Source organism: Littorina saxatilis, linkage group LG4 (genome assembly GCF_037325665.1).
Source record: "Littorina saxatilis isolate snail1 linkage group LG4, US_GU_Lsax_2.0, whole genome shotgun sequence".
NCBI classification, from domain to species: domain Eukaryota; kingdom Metazoa; phylum Mollusca; class Gastropoda; order Littorinimorpha; family Littorinidae; genus Littorina; species Littorina saxatilis.
Window position 1 is genome coordinate 26,517,126 of NC_090248.1, and position 22,307 is coordinate 26,539,432.

Genomic DNA, 22,307 nt, shown 5'->3' on the forward strand with positions numbered 1-22,307 from the left:
GGTAGACTCACACGACGGGCGCAGTGGCGTGGTGGTAAGACGTCGCGTCGGCCTCCTAATCGGGAGGTCGTGAGTTCGAATCCTGGTCGCTGCCGCCTGGTAGGTTAAGAGTGGAGATTTTTCCGATCTCCCAGGTCAACTTATGTGCAGACCTGCTAGTGACTTAACCCCCTTCGTGTGTACACGCAAGCACAAGACCAAGTGCGCAAGGAAAAGATCCTGTAATCCATGTCGGTTATGGAAACACGAAAATACTCAGCATGCCTACTCAACGAAAGCGGAGTGAGCTGACTATGCTCTCAGAGTATAGTGTGAGGAACCCAAATGGGTAAACGAGCTCACACGTAACCAGACAATTCTGGAACACTGAAGAAGAAGAAGACTCACACTAAATTATTAAATCTAACATCCCCCCCCCCCCCCCCCCAATTTCCACTTACAAAGAGAAAACAATGGTACTTGTAATCTGAGGCACCTCTAATATGGTATTGTTAGACTCTCATTAGAGGGGCCTCACATTACATGTATGTACCACTGTTTCTTATAAAAGCAAAAACAAACAAACAAACAAAAAAAACAAGACCTAAAAGAACAAGAAGAGCAAACGCTCGATCGAGTCACTTTCGCAGTTCTGAATATTATATGAGGCATCAGATGGACAGGAAGAAATTGCTATTCACAACACAATGAGTCACGTTCACATAAAATTTGAGCCCGGTCACCTTTATAGTTTCCGAGAAAAGCCCAACGTTAAGTTGTGTGTTGCCGAACAGAAAAGGCTAGTTATCTCCCTTGTTTTTCTGATAACGTTCGTAAAAGGCTACAGATGTAAATACTTTGATGTAAAGAATAATCCTACAAAGTTTCAATCACATCCGATGAACTTTGTCAAAGATATAAAATGTCTAATTTTTCCTTTGACGCTGACCTGTGACCTTGAAAAAGGTCAAAGGTCAACGAAACCATCGTTAAAGTGTAGAGGTCATTGGAGGTCACGACTAAACAAAATATGAGCCCGATCGCTTTGATAGTTTCCGAGAAAAGTCCAACGTTAAGGTGGTGTCTACGGACGGCCGGCCGGCCGGACGGCCGGCCGGACGGCCGGCCGGACAGACTAACACTGACCGATTACATAGAGTCACTTTTTCTCAAGTGACTCAAAAACAAATCTCATCCAACAGAACATCGCACAACAGAAGTATTACTCAACAGTGAAGTGAATCCTGACCTGTTCGTGCAGCACTGAGGAAAAGAGTCGGTGAGAGCGGCCATGGCCTTTTTCTTGACCAGAAAGCCCATCCCTGGGAATTCCTCCACTCGGTACACAATCCCTCTGTTGCCCGATGTTTTCTCAAAACCTACACGGGACAGGAAAGAGACAATCAACCCTACTTCGTAATGAGCAGATTGAGGATAGTAATGCTGTGAAAAAGTTCATGTACACAATCAGATAGACCGTTACTAAGGCGGATACCGAGACGCAAACAGAAACGTTCTCTCTTCCCCCATCTTCTTTCCTCACTCCACCCTTCTCTGTCTCATACACATGCACATACACGCACAACAAGTATGCACACACACATACACACACATGCACAAGTATGCACACACATACACACAAACGCACAAGTATGCACACACACACATACACACAAACGCACAAGTATGCACACACATACACACAAACGCACAAGTATGCACACACACACATACACACAAACGCACAAGTATGCACACACATATACACACAAATGCACAAGTATGCACACACACACACACACAAACGCACAACAAGTATGCACACATACAAACACACAAATGTACACACAAGTGTGCTCGCACATGCACACACACACACACACACACAAAGCTTATCACAAGTACTAATGCAATGTTAGACAACTTTTTTGTCGATTACACAAGGTAGGGGCAGATATGTCTATTTGCCTATCATCAAAGTTCACAATAAATTAAACGTCACCTGACCTACTCTTTAAATATTACTCTTGCATATGACGGTGTAACATTTTCTAGATACTGAAAGCATCATTCAGCCCTGAGGCAGGTCTGCAGACTACAGATAATGGACAGATAGATAATAGCAATACTTCACATAATACTTCATTATAATCATGTAAGTATTTACCATTAAAGTTCCAGGAAGAAACAGCAAGCAGAGTGGGATCTGAATTAAGCGTGCTGAAACATTGCGCCAGAAAGCTGAGAAAGTCTGGCGCCAACAGAAGCTCCTCTTCCACCACGATAAAATGATCCTGAAACAGAAAGCATTGAGGGCAGTCTGAGCATATATTTAGTCTCACCCCCATCCCCCCCCCCCCCCACCCCCTCCCTTCCCCTCAATTTTGTCATGACAGAAATGTATGCTTTATCCCATCCCAGGACGGAACTTACACAGGAGACATGAAAAGCTTACTGGGGAATGACACCACTATAAGAATCCCTCTTGCTGCTGCAAGGAATATATCTATAATTTAAACATTAAAAATGGGTATATTTTTCCTGTTTTAGAATAACAGAGTATTTGTGTGGATTTCCACACAAATCCCACTCCTACATTTCATTCACAAAAGAAAAGAGTTGACAATACAAGCAATTCATCCATCTGTCCATCCAGCCATGCATCCATTGACGTCCCCAATCACTCAGCCTCTCCTAAATCCCAACATCAGTCAATTTCTAAGTACTCTAGATGTAAACTATACAAGTGAGTATATTTGAACAGAGAATCTTAAAAGATGCTAATCCAGTAAAACGGATCACTAAATTGTCACACACAACCTATGAAACCAGTTCTTACATTTAGTCAAGTTTTGACTAAATGTTTTAACATAGAGGGGGAATCGAGACGAGGGTCGTGGTGTATGTGTGTGTGTCTGTCTGTGTGTGTAGAGCGATTCAGACCAAACTACTGGACCGATCTTTATGAAATTTGACATGAGAGTTCTTGGGAATGATATCCCCGGACATTTTTTTCTTTTTTTCGATAAATACTTTTGATAACGTCATATCCGGCTTTTTGTAAAAGTTGAGGCGACACTGTCACACCCTCATTTTTCAATCAAATTGATTGAAATTTTTGTAAAGCAATCTTCGACGAAGGCCGGATTTCGGTATTGCATTTCAGCTTGGTGGCTTAAAACTTAATTAATGACTGGTCATTAAAAATCTGAAAATTGTAATAAATTTTTTTTTATATAAAACGATCCAAATTTACGTTCATCTTATTCTACATCATCTCCTGATTCCAAAAACATATAAATATGTTATATTTGGATTAAAAACAAGCTCTGAAAATTAAAAATATTAAAATTATGATCAAAATTAAATTTCCGAAATCGATTTAAAAACAATTTCATCTTATTCCTTGTCAGTTCCTGATTCCAAAAACATATAGATATGATATGTTTGGATTAAAAACACGCTCAGAAAGTTAAAACGAAGAGAGGTACAGAAAAGCATGCTATGCAGCACAGCGAAACCACTACCGTGCTGAACAGGCTCGTCAGTTTCACTACATTTTGCACAAGCGGCGGACTACGGTCACTGTGAAAAAATGCAGTGCATTCAGTTTCATTCTGTGAGTTCCACAGCTTGACTAAATGTAGTAATTTCGCCTTACGCGACTTAATTGTTCTTACAGTAGTTAAATCTATTCTGAAACGAAGCTCATAGAAACACAAATGCGTAAACTTGACATCAGATATATACAAGTTACAAGTATTACTTGAACAGAGAATCTCTCAAGATGCTGATCCTGTAAAAATGATCACTCAATAGTCTCCTGTCAGCCCAGCCGACCTTCCCCTTGACCCTGCTTGTGACCTCGATGTTTGATGCCCCCGCAAGGGGCACAGTACTCTCTAAGCACCCAAAACCTCAAAGAGAGATAACTGGCGGAAACCTTCCTTTTGTAGTCTCCTGTCCGCCCAGCCGACCTTCTCCTTGACCCTGCTTGTGACCTCGATGTTTGATGCCCCCCGCAAGGGGCACGGTACTCTGTAAGCACCCAAAACCTCAAAGAGATAACTGGCGAAAACCTTCCTATTGTTACACACAACCTATGAAACCACTGTTTTTCTCACTTAAATCTATTCTGAAGAGAGGGTCATAAAAACAGGAAAGCGTCAGGTACTCACAGCCGAGGGAAAAATGTTGACAGACTCCTTCAAGGCGTGGCCCATTTGTTCTGTTTGAAGCAAAATGTAAGCAACAATGAAAGTGAATAAAAAAAACAAGAATGTAAATTGGAACATTTATAGTAGACAAAACAAAACGTTACATTTACTACTAGGTCGACCCACAGGTCTTTGAAGTTGACAGATAGACATCTTTCTTTATTTGGTGTTTAACGTCGTTTTCAACCACGAAGGTTATATCGCGACGGAGGGAAGGGGGGAGATGGGATAGAGCCACTTGTCAATTGTTCACAAAAGCACTGATCAAAAATTTGCTCCAGGGGCTTGCAACTGGGAGAATGCAAGTTTCCAGTACAAAGGACTTAACATTTCTTACATACTGCTTGACTAAAATCTTTACAAAAATTGACTATATTCTATACAAGAAACACTTAACAAGGGTAAAAAGAGAAACAGAATCCGTTAGTCGCCTCTTACGACATGCTGGGGAGCATCGGGTAAATTCTTCCCCCTAACCCGCCGGGGGTAGACAGACACTTATGAAACAGATAATGAAACACTGATAGAAAACAGACACTGAAAACTGTACAGCCCTTATGAAAGTCTCATCGTTTAAAAACGTGACTTTGGCATATTGAATCTCAGCAACTCATTGCTTATATTTAGGGAGAGAAAAAAAAACAAGTCGCGTAAGGCGAAATTACTACATTTAGTCAAGCTGTGGAACTCACAGAATGAAACTGAACGTAGTCCGCCGCTAGTGCAAAAGGCAGTGAAAGTGACGAGCCTGTTTGGCTCGGTTGCGCTGTGCTTCATAGCACGCTTTACTGTACCTCTCTTCGTTTTAACTTTCTGAGCGTGTTTTTAATCCAAACATATCATATCTATATGTTTTTGGAATCGGGAACCGACAAGGAATAAGATGAAAGTGTTTTTAAATTGATTTCGACAATTTAATTTTGATAATAATTTTTATATATTTAATTTTCAGAGCTTGTTTTTAATCCAAATATAACATATTTATATGTTTTTGGAATCAGAAAATGATGGAGAATAAGATGAACGTAAATTTGGATCGTTTTATAAATTTCTATTTTTTTTTACAATTTTCAGATTTTTAATGACCAAAGTCATTAATTAATTTTTAAGCCACCAAGCTGAAATGCAATACCGAAGTCCGGGCTTCGTCGAAGATTACTTGACCAAAATTTCAACCAATTTGGTTGAAAAATGAGGGCGTGACAGTGCCGCCTCAACTTTCACGAAAAGCCGGATATGACGTCATAAAAGACATTTATGAAAAAAATGAAAAAAACGTCTGGGGATTTCATACCCAGGAACTCTCATGTCAAATTTCATAAAGATCGGTCCAGTAGTTTAGTCTGAATCGCTCTACACACACAGACAGACAGACAGACAGACAGACAGACAGACAGACACACACACACACACACACACACACGCACGCACATACACCACGACCCTCGTCTCGATTCCCCCCTCTATGTTAAAACATTTAGTCAAAACTTGACTAAATGTAAAAATCAGAAACAGTTTACAGTTATCTTTCCAATTAACACAGATTTTTTTTTTGGTTGCACTCAACGCAGCATACGGAGGGCAGCAGAGGAGACACAAACATGATGAAAAAGTCAGTCACAGCAGAAACTGGAAGAAGGAATATATACTCATAGGAAAAAGTTAGGGACCACTAACGCAAACAAACACAGCTTCCAAACCACCAATTAAAATTGAATCAAATTTGTAACATGTTTAATTCATTATCTCTTCGATCCTTTTCCAAAATATGGTGACATTTCATTCACGCATTCCGTGTCAACAAGCTCTGAAACAACATGGGGGTCGAAAACAAAATTTGCAAGTTCCGAACAGTTCAGTAATGGGTGTGTCCGCCGCGTTTTGCGATGCCTTCTGCAGTCCTGTTCTGCATCGAGTTTACCAGCTTCCTGCAGAAGGCCTGAGGAATAGCCTGCCATTCGATTTGCAGGAACTGAAGCAGTTGCTGCAGGATCCTTGGGGGTGGTTGTTCCTCACTCGCCTGTCCAGCTCATCCCACAGGTGCTCGATGGGGTTGAAATCAGGGCTGCAGGCCGCCCAGTTCATCCTGGTGACACCAGCCTGCTGGATGAAGTTGTTGACCAGCCTCGCTCTGTGAGGTGTCGCGTTATCGTCCTGGAACACAGCCTGCACACCAATCTGGTGTAGAGCGGGTAGAACCAAAGGGGCGACAATCTCATCTCTGTAGCGCTGGCCTGTCAGGTTGCCAACAATGTGGTAGAGGGGGGTTCTGTGTCGAAAACTGAAGGCCCCCCACACCATGATGGAGCCCCCGCCGAAGGCCACCCTCTCCTGCACAAGACTGTTGTTGTACCGCTCACCCTGACGCCTCCACACACGAGCCCGACCGTCATGATGATGCAGATTAAAGCGGAACTCATCGCTGAACAGCTCATCGGCCCATTGCTGGCGTGTCCACCTGGCATGGTTGTGACAGAACGCCAAACGAGCCTGGCGATGAGCTGCTGTCAGTCGTGGCCGTACAGCTGGACGACGTGATCGCAGGCCAACTTCGTGCAGGCGTTTGCGGATGGTTTTCGTGCTGACATTGGTGTTTGTTGCCACCCTCAGCTGAAGCGATCTTGACGCTGTGTTGTCTTCTTTGGCCGTCCTGATCTGGGCCTCTCCAGAACGCTGTTGGTGGCCTGGAACTTCTGATGCAGCCTGACCACGACAGAATGGGACACTCCAAGTCGTCTGCCCACTTCTCGCTTGCTTACGCCGTCTTGCAGCCATGCGATGGCCCGGGCTTTGTTGAAAGTGGTCACCTTTCGTCTGGGAGGCATAGTGAGAAGATGGTGGCTAGCGGAAAATCGCGGGGCTATAAAGCCTAACTGGTGACAACAGTTCACTCACAACACATCCTCCCTGCATGTGCATAACGAATTTTTCATCTTTCCCGCCCAGGCTTGCCCACGCGCTAGCGTAAAAATGGTCCACTTTTTGCAGTTTGGCAGTTCTGTCTCGTGCCTGACAGCCATTTGGTTTTATAAAATTAGGAACAAGGAGTTTGGCACAGATGAAGTCAGCTGTTTTTTTCAAGGGCGGTCCCTAACTTTTGCCGTTCAGTATATATACACACCCATATATTTGGTACTGCTGGGCAGGCTGGCGTTCTTGAAACCAAAGAGCTTGGCCAGCTCAGCGTGCTCTGGAAACTTCTCGTCCCACATGATCTGTGGGACACAAAGCAAACATTTATTCCCTCTTTCAATATTCATGCTCAAAACAGTGGAACCCCCCTTTTAAGACCCCCTACTTTAGACTTTCTCCCTTTTAAGATCCTGTTTTCTTAGACTTTCTAGTCATATCCTCTGTAAATGAACCCCCATTTTAAGACTCCCTTCATTTTAAGACCTGGTTTGGTCATCTTCTTCTGCGTTCGTGGGCTGAAACTCCCACGTACACTCGTGTTTTTTGCACGAGTGGAATTTTACGTGTATGACCGTTTTTTACCCCGCCATTTAGGCAGCCATACGCCCCTTTCGGAGGAAGCATGCTGGGTATTTTCGTGTTTCTATAACCCACCGAACTCTGACATGGATTACAGGATCTTTTTCGTGCGCACTTGGTCTTGTGCTTGCGTGTACACACGGGGGGTGTTCGGACACTGAGGAGAGTCTGCACACAAAGTTGACTCTGAGAAATAAATCTCTCGCCGAACGTGGGGACGAACTCACGCTGACAGCGGCCAACTGGATACAAATCCAGCGCGCTACTGACTGAGCTACATCCCCGCCGCTGGTTTGGTCAGATTTTTGGAGGTCTTAAAAGGGGTCAGTTCCACTGTACTCTACTATCCCATTCTTCAGAAATTTGCGTTGCTGAAATGTACAGACATTATCAACAAACACACACAAATTAAAAAAAAATTAGGGTCTTAAACAGAGGGAGGTCTTGAAATCTTCAAAAATCTGAGTCAGATCTCCAAAAATCAGACATCAGGCCTAAAATGGGAAGCAGTGATCTGGAAACAGAGAAAAATTTACACACATCTGAATCTGAAAAAAACAAGAAATTCCTCCGAGGTAGGAAAAACACCCCCGTCCTTACCATTCTCACTGCCACCAACTGAGAAGGTTATTTCCCTTTGACCATTAATATGTCCCTCTATAAGTCCTTGTAGAATCTTAATCCACCAATAACTCCCTAACCGTGTGTTTGACTGGTCCCAATTTTTGTAAGGACCGTCTCAGGAATGTATAGAACCTGTTCACCAAGTTTGGTGACGATCGGTCCGTTCATTCTTGAGATCTATATGCGAACACAAACACACAAACAAACAAACAAACAAACACATCGACCGAATCCTATACACACCCCTATACCGGGGGTGTAAAAATAAGGTCTTCAAATGGGGACATGGCACTCAGTACTAACATCTTTTTCATTCCGAGTTGGCTCAGGTGGAACGTGAGAAATTGAAATAAAAAGTTCAGAACGTAATAAGTTAGGTTATGCAGAGATGTGTTTTGCTGCGTGTGTGCTTTTGTTGCCTTTTTGTGATATTGGATTGTACAACTATATTGTTTTCGATCAGGTGGAATGTTCTTAGTGTCCATTGTTGATGCGTTTTATTTTTCTCATTTTTTTTTCTGAGTTGGTTCAGTTTTCCTGTTTGCGGGTGTTGTTGTTGTTCCTAGTTAACTAATGTGTGTTCCTCTCACTTTTAGCTACTTGTACAAAGATATATATATGTGGGCGAATACTATTAGAAACTTAATATTCAAATAGTGTTATGGAAGATTGCGACGCGTAAAATTGTGCTTGTTTTTTTCTATTGTTTATTAAACGCCCCACAACGTTGTGCTTGGCAAAGGGAGAAAAAAAAAGAAAAGTTCAGTAACCCTACACCTGAAACAATTGCCTTGCTGACTGTTCTATTATGATTTAGCTCAGCTTTCATTGTAGGACAGTATATTCTACACAAACTAGGAGCTGTTTTCCTGAAAAGATACCCTGAGCCTGCAACGCTTGCACTGAGGCAATGATGTGTAAGGGTTTAGAAACTGGAATGCGGGCAACAAATAGTCCATCACGGGGTTGAAATTTGAAGGTGTTATATGTATTTGATCTTTTCTAGGTCATGAGACATTATCCTTTGTTTCCACCCAAGTGCTATAGTTGTTAGATTTATAGGTCAGTTAGTTTGCACATGTAACCATGCAGTTTCTTCTCTAAATATGTTTTTTCTCTAAACTTACATGCCAGACACATTTATGCATGCACACGCACACACACACACACACATGCACACGCACACACACATGCACATGCACATGCACACATGCACACGCACACACATGCACATATACACACTATCTCCAGATTTTGATAGTTTTCATTGCAATCAAAACCGGAAGGAAGGGAAGAAACTCTTACTATGACGTTGTTCTGTTTAATGCCAGGCTGCATCAGAGTTGTCTCCAATGTGCGCACCAGAGCGTTGTGATTTAGACCTGTCAGTTCAGCAGCAAAACAGGTCAACAATGGACTATAAAACTGAAAGCTATCACAAACAAATTCTATACTATACATTACTGTGGAAACCCCCTTTAAAAGTTAAACAAGTCGCGTAAGGCGAAAATACAATATTTAGTCAAGTAGCTGTCGAACTCACAGAATGAAACTGAACGCAACGCAACGCAGCAAGACCGTATACTCGTAGCATCGTCACTCCACCGCCCGTGGCAAAGGCAGTGCACGTGGAATTGACAAGAAGAGCGGGGTATTCGTTGCGCTAAGAAGGATAGCACGCTTTTCTGTACCTCTCTTTGTTTTAACTTTCTGAGCGTGTTTTTAATCCAAACATATCATATCTATATATTTTTGGAATCAGGAACCGACAAGGAATAAGATGAAAGTGCTTTTAAATTGATTTCGAAAAAAAAAATTTGATAATAATTTTTATATATTTAATTTTCAGAGCTTGTTTTTAATCCGAATATAACATATTTATATGTTTTTGGAATCAGCAAATGATGGAGAATAAGATAAACGTAAATTTGGATCGTTTTATAAATTTTTATTTTTTTTTACAATTTTCAGATTTTTAATGACCAAAGTCATTAATTAATTTTTAAGCCACCACGCTGAAATGCAATACCGAACCCCGGGCTTTGTCGAAGATTACTTGACCAAAATTTCAACCAATTTGGTTGAAAAATGAGGGCGTGACAGTGCCGCCTCAACTTTCACGAAAAGCCGGATATGACGTCATCAAAGACATTTATCAAAAAAATGAAAAAAACGTTCGGAGATTTCATACCCAGGAACTCTCATGTCAAATTTCATAAAGATCGGTCCAGTAGTTTAGTCTGAATCGCTCTACACACACACACACACACACACACAGACACACACACACACACACACACACACACACACACGCACATACACCACGACCTTCGTTTCGATTCCCCCTCGATGTTAAAATATTTAGTCAAAACTTGACTAAATATAAAAAAGCAGATAAAACTAGGTCTATAATGGAAGAAATTTAGGTACAGCAGTCCCTGCAATGTACGGCCCCCGGCGTGAGCGGCCACCTGACATGTACGAACACATTTGCTCGGCACGGAGTGTTTTCCTTCTATAATTTGCCCCCCCATAAACGGACACCTGCAAAACGTGGACACGGACACTAATTTTCGGTCCCAACAGCAGGTCGACATACCTGCAAAGTACGGACAGACCATCGTCAAATTTTCACCATACCAAAATCGATAACAGAGCAGTCCGGCTCTTAGTACAAAGGTCACAGCCGCAAAGGCATGTAAACTTGGGTGCACGTGTACCCATCAGGAGGGGGTAATTTGGGTCAGGAGTGGAGTACACACACTTTCTTGCTTTCAAATGCGAAGATGCCAACATGAAACTGCACTATGCTCTTTATTCTTGTCTGTTGGACGTAAGCAACAGAAGCCACAGTCGATGAAGGCCCTCCGAGAAAGAGAGTGAAAAATCGGTCACCGTTCTCAGCATCGCGTGTCTGTGTGTAACCTCTTTCATTGACAAGATTCTCTTGTTTGCCCGCAGCCTTTTTTTTTTTCCCCCCGTCCTTATACACCTCTTCTTTTGTCCCGTTGTGCTCTCACACCGCCCTGTCCCTGCACTCGCTGCTCCAACCACCTCTGAATTTTGTTCCGCTGCCAGACTTGTCGATTTTACAGACGCTCCAGGGGGGGATGTCGGGTCGCTGCGGTAGGCTACCCTCGGAAGATGACACTGCACTTCTGCTGAGTCACTTTGACGGTGTTCAGTGGTGGGTCTGTCCCGAGCTAACGGACGCAGCCCACTACCTACTATGCCCCCTACAAACGACATTGACTTTAAGTCGCGGAGCCAGACTGAGTGAGGGTCCCCTCCAGAGAGCAGACTGCCACCACGTCCCTCCGTCGACCCCCCAGAACGTCACACGTTGAAGACTGACAGCAGAACTACTATTCAGGGAAGGATCGAACAGGAACACTGAGACCAAGGTCACATATGAATCCTAATACTCACCAATTACTCAGGTGAGTCAAAAACTATAAATGGAGGGCAGTCTCTATGATCTGAAAAAGCACTTTGACCTTAGCATTTCTGCAATTATAATTACATATTCTTACTCCGAATCACATGATTTGCATTGACCCACTTCGATGCTTAGGTTATGATAAAAGCTACCCCGTCTAGGTATAAGGGGAGCAACCCCAACTAAAAAAGTGACTGCACCAGTATGACTGGCACCCTGGGTTACGTCCCATGCAGCACACTACGTCATCAATGGTGCTGGTCACGTGATACCCCTTCAATCGACTACTATCACTCAAGGGTGACGGTTGTGTTTGGCTAGCGCTAAGGCTTGTTTTCGTGTCTTCGGCACCCACCGGCCTTGGCCCCCCGTCTTCTTTCGCTGGCTTGCAGCTGGTGAGATTGTTCTTGTTTTCTTACTTGTTTCGTTCTTTCTGCCTCGAATTTCGCATGTCCTTTGGACTTTGAAGTTTTCGGCAGTTGTTGGCTTCCTTTCGGTCGCCATTTGTATTTGCACGTTGTCAGGCTTGTGTTGTTTTCGTCCGTGTACTGGACTGTTAACGCTTGTTGCTTGCTTATAGCTGCTATCGGTAGCTTTTGTTTGTGCTGAATTGTTTGCTTTCTGCTTCTGAATTTTGTTAGCGTCTGTGTGACTTTGCTATTTTTCAGTTGTGGTTGTTGTTTTCTTTTCGGTCTTAATATGGCCGATGGTGAAAAGAAGAAAGGCTCTAAGCCTGAGGATAAGGGCAAGGGCCCTGGCAAACCTAAATCCTCCGCGTCGGCGTCCTCTAGCAAGGACCCTATTATCTTAGTGACAGATCCTAAGAGCAATGTGTCATTTTCTGTGCCTATTTCTGCTCCGAGCGGTCTTCCGTCCGGCTCTCAATCGCTTATTTCGGCCCCTAAGGCTGTTTGCGTTGCGTCGGTTGCGGCACCAGAGTCCGGTGCTCTGGTGTCTTCTTTGATTTCGTCTCTTCTTCCAGAGATTAGGAGTCTGGTGCGACAGGAGATGTCACGGACGGACTCCCTTTCCTGTTCCGCCCCCCTCCCGGGGGTGGGTGACGCTCGTTTCCTGGCTTCCTTTTTGCCGGGGCCGTCTTCCGCTGGATCGTCCCTGCCGGGACCTCGTGCTCTTCCGGCCCGGTACTCGTTACCTGCCGCTTGCGGTGGTGTGACAGTACGCTTCCCTCCGGGGATACGGGCTGATCAAGGTTGGTGTTCGCAGCTGCCGTTTTCGGCGGCTGCACTTCCGGTTTCCGGAATCGGATGTTCTCCTGCTAGTGAGCAGACGGTGTTCACGTCAGGTCTGAACCTCTCCGTACTCCAGCAGTCGGTTCCGACAGCTGGGCTTCCTGCTTTCGCGGGAAGTAGGGGTTCTCCGTCTAGTGAGCAGATGGTGTTCACGTCCGGTTCGAACCCCGCCCTACACCAGCAGTTGTACGCGACAGCTGGGCTTTCGGCTCCGGCCGGAAGCAGTGGTTCTTCCGCTCGTGCGCAGCTTGCTGGCACTTCCGGTGCGTCCCACTCTTTACCACAGCAGTCGTTTCCGGCAGCTGTCCTTCCGGCCTCGGCCGGCAGCATGGGTCATTCTTCCGGTGCACAGTCAACTGTCACTTCCGGTCTGACTCATGACTTTGCCTACGGGCTTCCGGGCTCCCGCCCTCCTTATGTGCAGCTACAGGATGAGCTTAGCGCTTCCGGTTCAGCTGTACTTCCGGCTCCTTCCGGATTTTCCTGCTCTCTTCCGGACGGTTCCCCGGGATCGTCACGGGATGTCGGGCATGCTTTGCCCTTTGGACATGCAGGTGGTTTTTCTCAGGGGGGTCGGCAGCTTCCGCACTCTTCGGTGGTGACGGCTTCCGATCCCTCTCTCCCTGCTGCTACTGGCTTCGACTCCACTCAGCTTCCTTTTAGCCAGGATGTGGGTGGGGTCGACTCTCAGCAGGGTGGACCCCGGCCTTCGGGTCTTTTTGCGCAGCGTCCCTTTGTGGGGTCAGGGGGCTCTTTTCCGCCCCCCTCGCTCGTCGCTTCAGATTCCCAGTCTGTTGACGACGAATTCTCGCTGCCAGGGGTCTCGGCGAACTTCAAGGCGGCGCTTGAAGCAGCCGCGGAGGTCTCCTCCCGCTACTTTCCGGAGGGAGCTGCTTCGTCTGTTAAGCCTTCGGCTTCCGGTCCCTCAGCTTTAGCTGACTTCCGGTCGGAGAAGCAGGACGATGGCTACTTCCGGTTTCTCGAATCGCCCTCAGTGGCTTTTCAGCTTTCAAGACTCTTTGTGAGGTCCACTTCTCAGGGTGGTGGACTTCCTGTGCCTTCGGTTCCTTTGCTGGTTCCCCATGGGTCAGCTCCGGAGTCGGCATTAGAGTATCTTGCTTCTGCGGCGCAGGCTTCCTCTTTCGTGCCTCTTGCGGCACAGAGGAAGTTGCCTTTGCCTAAGTTCCCCAGGAACTTGCTGTCTCGTTTTGCCCTTCCGAGTGCACCTTTGCAGGTCACTCCGGATCTCCTGCCGCTCCTCACGAAGCCTCTCAGGAGGGACTCCTGTTTGCCCATTTCTGAGCAGAGTCTCGCTTCTTTGGAGGAAATCGGTAGACAGCTCTTGGAACTCAGTTCCATTTCGGAGACTCTGATCAGAGCTCTGTCGCGGGCCCTTACCTCTTCGTTGGCCCCTTTCACTCTCAGCGGGGAGCAAGACGCAGAGGATATCGCGTCTCTGCTCTCGATGCTGGCCAGGGTGAACGAAGAGCACATGCGGTTGTCCTCCCTGCACTATGCCTATGCGGTAACGTGCAGGAGGGACTTGTTCCTTACCCACTCTCAGTTCACTGACGAGTCGACAAGGAACTCCCTCCGCGCGTCGCCCTTCGTTGAAGGCTCTCTCTTTGGCCATCTGGCTTTGGACGCCAGGAAGCAAGAGATTGAGGAGAATAGGGACTCGCAGTTCTCTTCTTTTGCACTTCAGGCTCTGAAGCAGCAAAAGCAGGCTGCTCCCAAGCAGGCTGCTCCTAAGCAGCCTCAGTCTCAACAGGCTAAGGCTCCAGCTCAGGCGCATCCTGCTTCTCGCAAGAGACCTCATGCCCCTTACCGCGGTTCGGGCAAGAGGTCGTCTGCGGGCAGGGGGAGGGGTGCGCCCAAGGGCAAGCCCCACCCCCAATGAAGCGGCCCCGACTTCACCCCCCCCCAGCCCTCCACTCTGGTGATGGCTGGGGGCCTCTCGAGGGCTCTGTCACATTGGCTGAACTCTACTCACAGCCGATGGATAGTGGGGGTAGTGGAGTCGGGGTTCCGCTTGCTGTGGCTGGAGGACAAGGCCCCTCTTTCAAGGTCTCCTCCAGCCTTCAAGCCCCCCTTCTCTCAGGAGGCAAGGGCCGTCCTCCAGTCGGAGGTTGCCTCGCTGGTGGAGAAGGGAGCGGTGGAGGCAGTCTTGGACCACAGTTCCCCAGGGTTTTACGGGAGGCTTTTTGCTGTCCCCAAGGCCTCGGGGGCTTGGCGTCCTGTTTTGGACTTGTCGTTCCTCAACACGTTTTTGAGGACGATCAAGTTCAAAATGGAGACGCCTGCCTCGGTCAGAGACGCGCTCCGCCCAGGAGACTGGGCGACCTCCATAGATTTGACGGATGCCTACTTCCATATCTTGGTGCATCCAGCCGACCGGAAATGGCTCCGTTTCCGGTGGGCAGGTCAAATCTACCAGTTCCGCGCGCTTCCTTTTGGCCTGTCTCTAGCGCCATGGGTTTTCACCATGGTGGTGAGACAGGTCTGCGCTCTGGTGAGGTCGCGAGGGGTTCGGCTGCGGGCTTACCTCGACGACTGGCTTGTCATGGGCCAGAGCGAGGAGGTTTGTTCGCAGCACACCCGGATGGTTCTCCGGGAGGCCGGCTTGCTCGGCTTCTCGGTCAACCAGGTGAAGTCAGAGCTCGTACCGTCGCAGACGTTCACCTACTTGGGTATGGTGTTCAACACGGTCTCCTGGACTGTCCACCCCTCTTTGAAGCGGGTGGTCAAGCTTCAGGCTCTTATTCGCTCTACTCTGCCTCTCCTGCAGGCTCCTCTCAGGACATTGGCCTCCATTCTGGGGCAAATGGAGTCAATGGCCCTACTGGTGTCACTGGGGAGGGTGCACAAACGGCCTCTTCAGCACGCCCTGAAGCCGTTTGTGGACTCTCCTCGGGTGAACTGGAACGAGCTGGTTCCCCTTGGGGAATGGTTCCAGGCTGCATCCCTTCCGTGGTTGGACACGGATTGGCTCTGCAGGGGGGTTCCGATCGCCGCTCCCCCTCCCGACTTGGACCTCTTTACAGATGCGTCCCTGCTGGGTTGGGGCCTCCGGTCTGTGGTCTTCGGAACAGAGGGCATGGCACATCAACTCTCTGGAGTTGGAGGCTGTGCGGCTGGCTCTGATTGCGTTCCTCCCGTCGCTTACCGCGAAGCGAGTCCGTCTGTTCACAGACAATACGACAGTGGCCGCTTATGTGAACAAGCAGGGGGGTTCGCGGTCCCCTACTCTCTCCCGCAGGGCCTGCGAGCTGCTGATTTGGTGCACTCAGCACCGTATCTCTCTTGTGGCTCGGTACCTGCCGGGAAGCCTCAACACCCTTGCGGATGCGCTCAGTCGCTCCAGCAAGGTGTTGCAATCGGAATGGACGGTCACACACGGAGCGCTTCTCCGTCTTTGGGCTCTGGTCCCGAAGCCCCAGGTGGATCTCTTCGCCACCAGGTTCTCCAGACGCCTTCCGATTTTTGTGTCTCCCTTCCCCGACCCGGAGGCTTGGGAGACCAACGCTCTGGAGTTGTCTTGGGCGGGCCTGGAGGCTTATGCCTTTCCGCCCTTCAACCTGCTCGGCCAGGTGATCAGGAAGGCGGAATTGGAGTCTCCGTCTCTTCTCTTACTGATCGCCCCTCTGTGGCCGTCTCAGATGTGGTTCCCGGACCTTCTGAGACTGGCTCGCGGTCCTCCAATCCCCCTGTCGCTAGTGAGAGGAGAGCTCGTTCAGCCTCGAAGCGGCATCGCTCACGAGGACCCACAGTCTCTAAAACTTCACGCGTGGAGACTGTGAGGTCTGCTCTCAGGCGTTCTGGAGCGTCTGAACGCACTTTGCATTTGGTTCAGCGCTCTCACAGAGCTTCCACCTCCACTGTTTACTCTTCGCATTGGAAGGCATGGGTTTCTTGGTGCCAGACTGCCGGGGTTAATCCGGTTGCACCTCGTACCATGCATGTGGCCAATCACTTGGCTGATTTGTCTTCGCAGGGACTCTCCTCCTCTTCTTTGAAGGTTCGCAGGTCCGCGATTTCTTCTACGCTGAAACAGATAGGGCATTCGATTAGTCTCAGCACTGTAGTGGCTGGAGTCATTAGGGGTGCCTCGCTTGAAGAGGTTAAGTCGCGTTCGGCTCTGCCGAAGTGGGATCTGTTTCTGGTTCTAGAGTTTCTTCGCTCTTCCGATTTCGAACCACTTGAGAACGCGAGTCTTCCTAATCTTACGCGCAAGACTCTTTTTCTCTTGCTTCTTGCAACTGCCCGTAGAGGCAGTGAAGTGCACGCCCTTTCGGGCAATCCGCAGGATATTTCTTGGGAACGCGATGGCTCGGTTTCGCTGAGGTTTCGTGTAGGCTTTCTGGCTAAAAACCAGTCACCAGGTCAACCCTCTCCTCGGGTGGTGGTGAAGCCTCTTTCGCATATTCTGGCTAGGGATGATCCCGATATGGTCAACTGCCCTGTTAGGGCCCTTGAGGCGTATCTTTCCCGTATTCAGGCTGTCAGATCGAGTTCTCAGAAGCTTTTGTTTGTTTCACTAAACACTGCCATGGAGAAAGATGTATCGAGGACTACCTTGGCCAGGTGGGCGTCGGCCGTCATTAAGCAAGCTTATGCGTGGAGCCTGTCACAAAGGGGGGGGGCTCTTCCTGCCTTTCCTCTCAGCTCGGCCCGGGCTCACGAGTCAAGGGCTTGGGCCTCTTCCTTGGCCGTCTTGCGGTCCCACAGAATGAGCGAAGTCTTGAATACAGCCTATTGGCGATCAGACGATGTATTCATCAGCTTTTATCTGAGAGACATTGCTTCGCTCTGTAACGATGGATCAAGGTCCCTGCCTGCCTTGGTGGCAGCGGGCCAGTGCATTTCCAGAAATTGATGGTGAGTTTGAACTTTTTTGATCTTACCCACCTCCTGGTTGGAGTTATCTGCAAATCATGTGATTCGGAGTAAGAATATGTAATTATAATCGAAAATTTTTATCTAAATTTTGATTTGATTAATATACTTACCCGAATCACATGAGTAATTCCCTCCCTCCTGCCCCGCTCGATATTTTAATGTTCTATTAGTCGATTGAACTTTGAAGGGGTATCACGTGACCAGCACCATTGATGACGTAGTGTGCTGCATGGGACGTAACCCAGGGTGCCAGTCATACTGGTGCAGTCACTTTTTTAGTTGGGGTTGCTCCCCTTATACCTAGACGGGGTAGCTTTTATCATAACCTAAGCATCGAAGTGGGTCAATGCAAATCATGTGATTCGGGTAAGTATATTAATCAAATCAAAATTTAGATAAAAATTTTCGATTTACAGACATATGCACTTTGATCTTAGCAAAAACTGGGACCCCACACACGATTTTGTTTTCATGCGATCAAGGACCTCCACATTCTTGTTTTTGTTCACAATACAAAGATGGGTAGCTGGTAACCTCCCGAAATGTTTCAGAGTGTACAATAGATCGAGGGAATGCACAAAAAGCTGCCTGAAAGAATTGCACTTTGACCTTAGCATGGGTGCACTTTGACCTTAGCATGCGATTCGAATTTTTCATAGACGTTTCTTGCTAAACCAAAGAACTGAGCATAGTAGGAATGAAGGAGGGATAAGCTAGCATCGTAAGAAACATAATCTAATTGATAGTAGTTATGAATGACTGGTATATATTGAATACTAAGTGAAAATCCTACCTTCCAGCCCGCCAACACTTCGACTCGTATCGTACCACGTGACTGCACGTATACTGAACTTGCCTTAGCTTCCTTCCACGGTGTGTGCAATGTACGGACAGGTTTGCTATGGCCCAAGGGTGTTCGTTCATGAGAGGGACTGCTGTATTCACAATTATATTTTCTTGATCTTCTGCTTTCTTTCCATCAAAACAAACGAGTCATGTAGAATATAAATATGAATTATTCATTCATGTGAATTACACTGATTTGACATCCCATGAGCGATTTCCATAATCTATCTTAACAAAACAATTCATCAATTCAAAGGAAAAATGTTTTAGCAAGACAGTTAAAAGCACTTACACAAATTAGGCTTAGTGTTTTCAACATACCTGGCACGATAATTAATGGTGTATCAAAGATGGCGTGTCCCTGCAAAACCTTATCTGCAACGCCCACAGTCTTCAGTTTGTCATCCACATAGGCCGCTGTAACAGCAAATTGCACAACCTTATTTTGAACTCATTAATTAAACACTCTTTTCTTATTTGGGCAAAAAACAGATCGCTTCTTCTTCGTTCATGGGCTGAAACTCCCACGTTCACTCATGTTTTTTCACGAGGGGGGGAAGCATGCTGGGTATTTTTGTGTTTCTATAACCGGCTGAACTCTAACATGGATTACAGGATCTTTTCCGTGCACACTTGGTCTTGTGCTTGAGTGTACACACGAAGGGGGATATGGCACTAGCAGGTCTGCACATAAGTTGACCTGGGAGATTGGAAAAATCTCCACCCTTAACCCACCAGGCGTCCGCGGCCGGGATTTGAACTCACGACCTTCTGATTAGGAGGCCAATGTCTTATCTACTACACTATTGCGCCCGTCAAACAGATCTAATACTTGTTCAATGTTAAAAACAAATATTGCAAAGGAAAGCTTTATAGTCACATTACTTCAATTTAACAGTCCAGTTGATAAGTGGTCACCCAAACCCCCCACCCAAACCCCCCACCCAAACCCACCCACCCAAACCCCCCCACCCAAACCCCCCCACCCAAACCCCCACACCCAAACCCCCCCACCCAAACCCCCCTCCCAAACCCCCCCACCCGAACCCCCCACCCAAACCCCCCCACCCAAACCCCCTGGTCTCGGCTAAAAAAAACCTTGGTCAACATAGGTGGGGTAGAAAGTGTTAATCCCAACGTCCAAAAGAGAAAACCAACTTACGGTCACAGAACTCCGGATATCCATCAAACTTCTTGCAAAACTCTCGTCTCTCGTCAAACCTGAAGAACTCAGGATCAGGAATAATCTTCCTCCCTGACACTGAAAGGTCATAGATAAGCACACATGAATTTTCTCACACAATTCAAACAGATAAACACATAATAAGTTTGCTTATATTGCTCCAAGGAGATTGCTTAGTTTAATCAATGTAAAGTAATATCCTGAATTCTTAATCTTCATTCTCAATGTAATTTTTCTGAAACATCTAAGAATAGAACCTTATCTTTATTAGCTGTACAAGGCACAGACAGACAGACACACACACACACATGCACAGAAAAAATAACAACCTTGACCACAGAATAAAAAGAATCAGACCTTCATGAAAACAATATAAAACATATTTGACCGCATGCTATTTTTTTTATTTTTTATTTTTTTTAAATTGAGTGGGTGCCTGAGTTTCTGTAATTCATTTTTGGTATTTTGGACTGCCATTTGTGTGTGCAGTACAAACACTGACCAGGCAAGATTCATGCTGTCAGTTGACATGAATCATGATATAAGACAGAATTTGACACAGTTAGATAATCTCCAAACAACCAACTGATGTCTTTAACCAACTGACCAACAAATGGACAGACAGATAACACACTTAAATCAATCAAATGACAAACAGCCAAGCAGACAGGCAGGTTACACTGGCAGGTAGGCAGGCAGACACAGAGTCACAGTCAGACAGTCAAAGACTTAGATAGAAAGAAATATACACACAGACAGACACGGTCACACAGACAGGGAGACAGCTATACAGGCACAGTCACAGACAGACAGACATACAGGCAGGCAGACAGACAGACAGACAGACATACAGACGCACACACACACACACACACAGACACAGACTTTTCCACTCACATTTTCTGGGGACACAGAAGGCACCTTTCAACTGTTTTGGCCACCCACCATCATACCCTGCATAGCTTATCTGGAACAAGACATCATAAGCTGGAACTAAATCCAACACTTCCAATTTAAAAAAAAAATCTTACCAACAAAGGAACAATTAGTACTGATAAAAGTGTAACTGAATATTGACCAGCAGTATGTTTGACCTTGACCTATACTGGTCAATCCCCGTGCAACATAAAAACAGTTGCCCATCTGCTAATACAGTAGACTTATAGCTTCCACTATATACATGTAGTTCATTGTGGCATTGTGTAATTTTTTGGTTAAAATCGCTGAGATGCTCCAGGAAATATGTGTATGCGAATCGAGAAGCTGACCTAATTTTAGCCTATGAAAACGTAATAAAACTACGCTATTTCCAGCCATATCGGAAAGACACGTTACAATAATTCAAATAGAAACACATCATCACAACAAACGTAAACCAGGGACTAATACCACTTCCAAAATAGGTCCTGTGATTGTAATTGTTTGGTCATTCAATTACCCAACCCTCCTTTATCTGATTCTAGGCATAATGTCATCATATTCAAAATTCTATATCATAATGTCTATCTGATTCTTTCTCTAATTTTTTTCACACTTGTTTCAACACACCCTGAAATATCACAGGCAAAATATTAGCGAAATAATTTTTGTTTTGTCAATAACTGATCTGTTTACCGGCCCCCGTAGCGCAGTGGTTAGCGCATCGGGCTGTGGGCCGGGAGGTCGTGGGTTCGAATCCCATCGGGTCATGTGGGTTTTTCGGGCTACGGTCGGCTCCTACCCAGAGTGGAAGTGCTATGGTTCCTATGGGAAGGCTGGAATCACACAGCCGAGTGTCATTCACTTAACGAATGCGACTTTGAGGGTGCTCAGGTTCTGTTTACCTGACCAACACCGCAGGTGCTGCAGTTCTCGGGCCTGGTTGACACCAGGATATATTATGACAGTAAGCGTAGAGTGCTGCCCTGTCACGTAGTCTCAAACCAAATTGGAAATCCATAGCATCATCATTATAATCATCCTCATCTCATTAATCATCCAAAATTATAAATTGTCCTTGCTCTTGTGGCCCTTCATGCCCGGAGCTCTCATGGTGACCTTGGTCTCAGTGTTCCTGTTCCATCCTTCCCTGAATAGTAGTTCTGCTGTCAGTCTTCAACGTGTGACGTTCTGGGGGGTCGACGGAGGGACGTGGTGGCGGTCTGCTCTCTGGAGGGGACCCTCACTCAGTCTGGCTCCGCGACTTAGCAGTCAATGTCGTTAGTAGGGGGCATAGTAGGTAGTGGGCTGCGTCCGTTAGCTCGGGACAGACCCACTACTGAACACCGTCGAAGTGACTCAGCAGAAGTGCAGTGTCATCTTCCGAGGGTAGCCTACCGCAGCGACCCGACATCCCTCCCTGGAGCGTCTGTAAAATCGACAAGTCTGGCAGCGGAACG

The 22,307-nt window shown here is 46.5% G+C and overlaps 1 protein-coding gene across 4 annotated transcripts in view; it reads right to left on the minus strand.

The window, feature by feature from the left end:
* LOC138964342 (protein O-linked-mannose beta-1,2-N-acetylglucosaminyltransferase 1-like) overlaps positions 1–22,307 on the minus strand; it is a 70,576-nt gene that overhangs the window by 3,659 nt on the left and 44,610 nt on the right. For all 4 annotated transcript variants that reach the window (XM_070336267.1, XM_070336266.1, XM_070336265.1 and 1 more), the window contains 8 exons: positions 20,827–20,896; positions 19,909–20,007; positions 19,068–19,163; positions 9,618–9,694; positions 7,318–7,411; positions 4,158–4,207; positions 2,147–2,273; positions 1,229–1,358 (listed from right to left, as the gene is read on the minus strand). In XM_070336267.1, the coding sequence (XP_070192368.1) occupies positions 1,229–1,358; positions 2,147–2,273; positions 4,158–4,207; positions 7,318–7,411; positions 9,618–9,694; positions 19,068–19,163; positions 19,909–20,007; positions 20,827–20,896 (743 nt within the window). The remainder of the gene's footprint in view (positions 1–1,228; positions 1,359–2,146; positions 2,274–4,157; positions 4,208–7,317; positions 7,412–9,617; positions 9,695–19,067; positions 19,164–19,908; positions 20,008–20,826; positions 20,897–22,307) is intronic.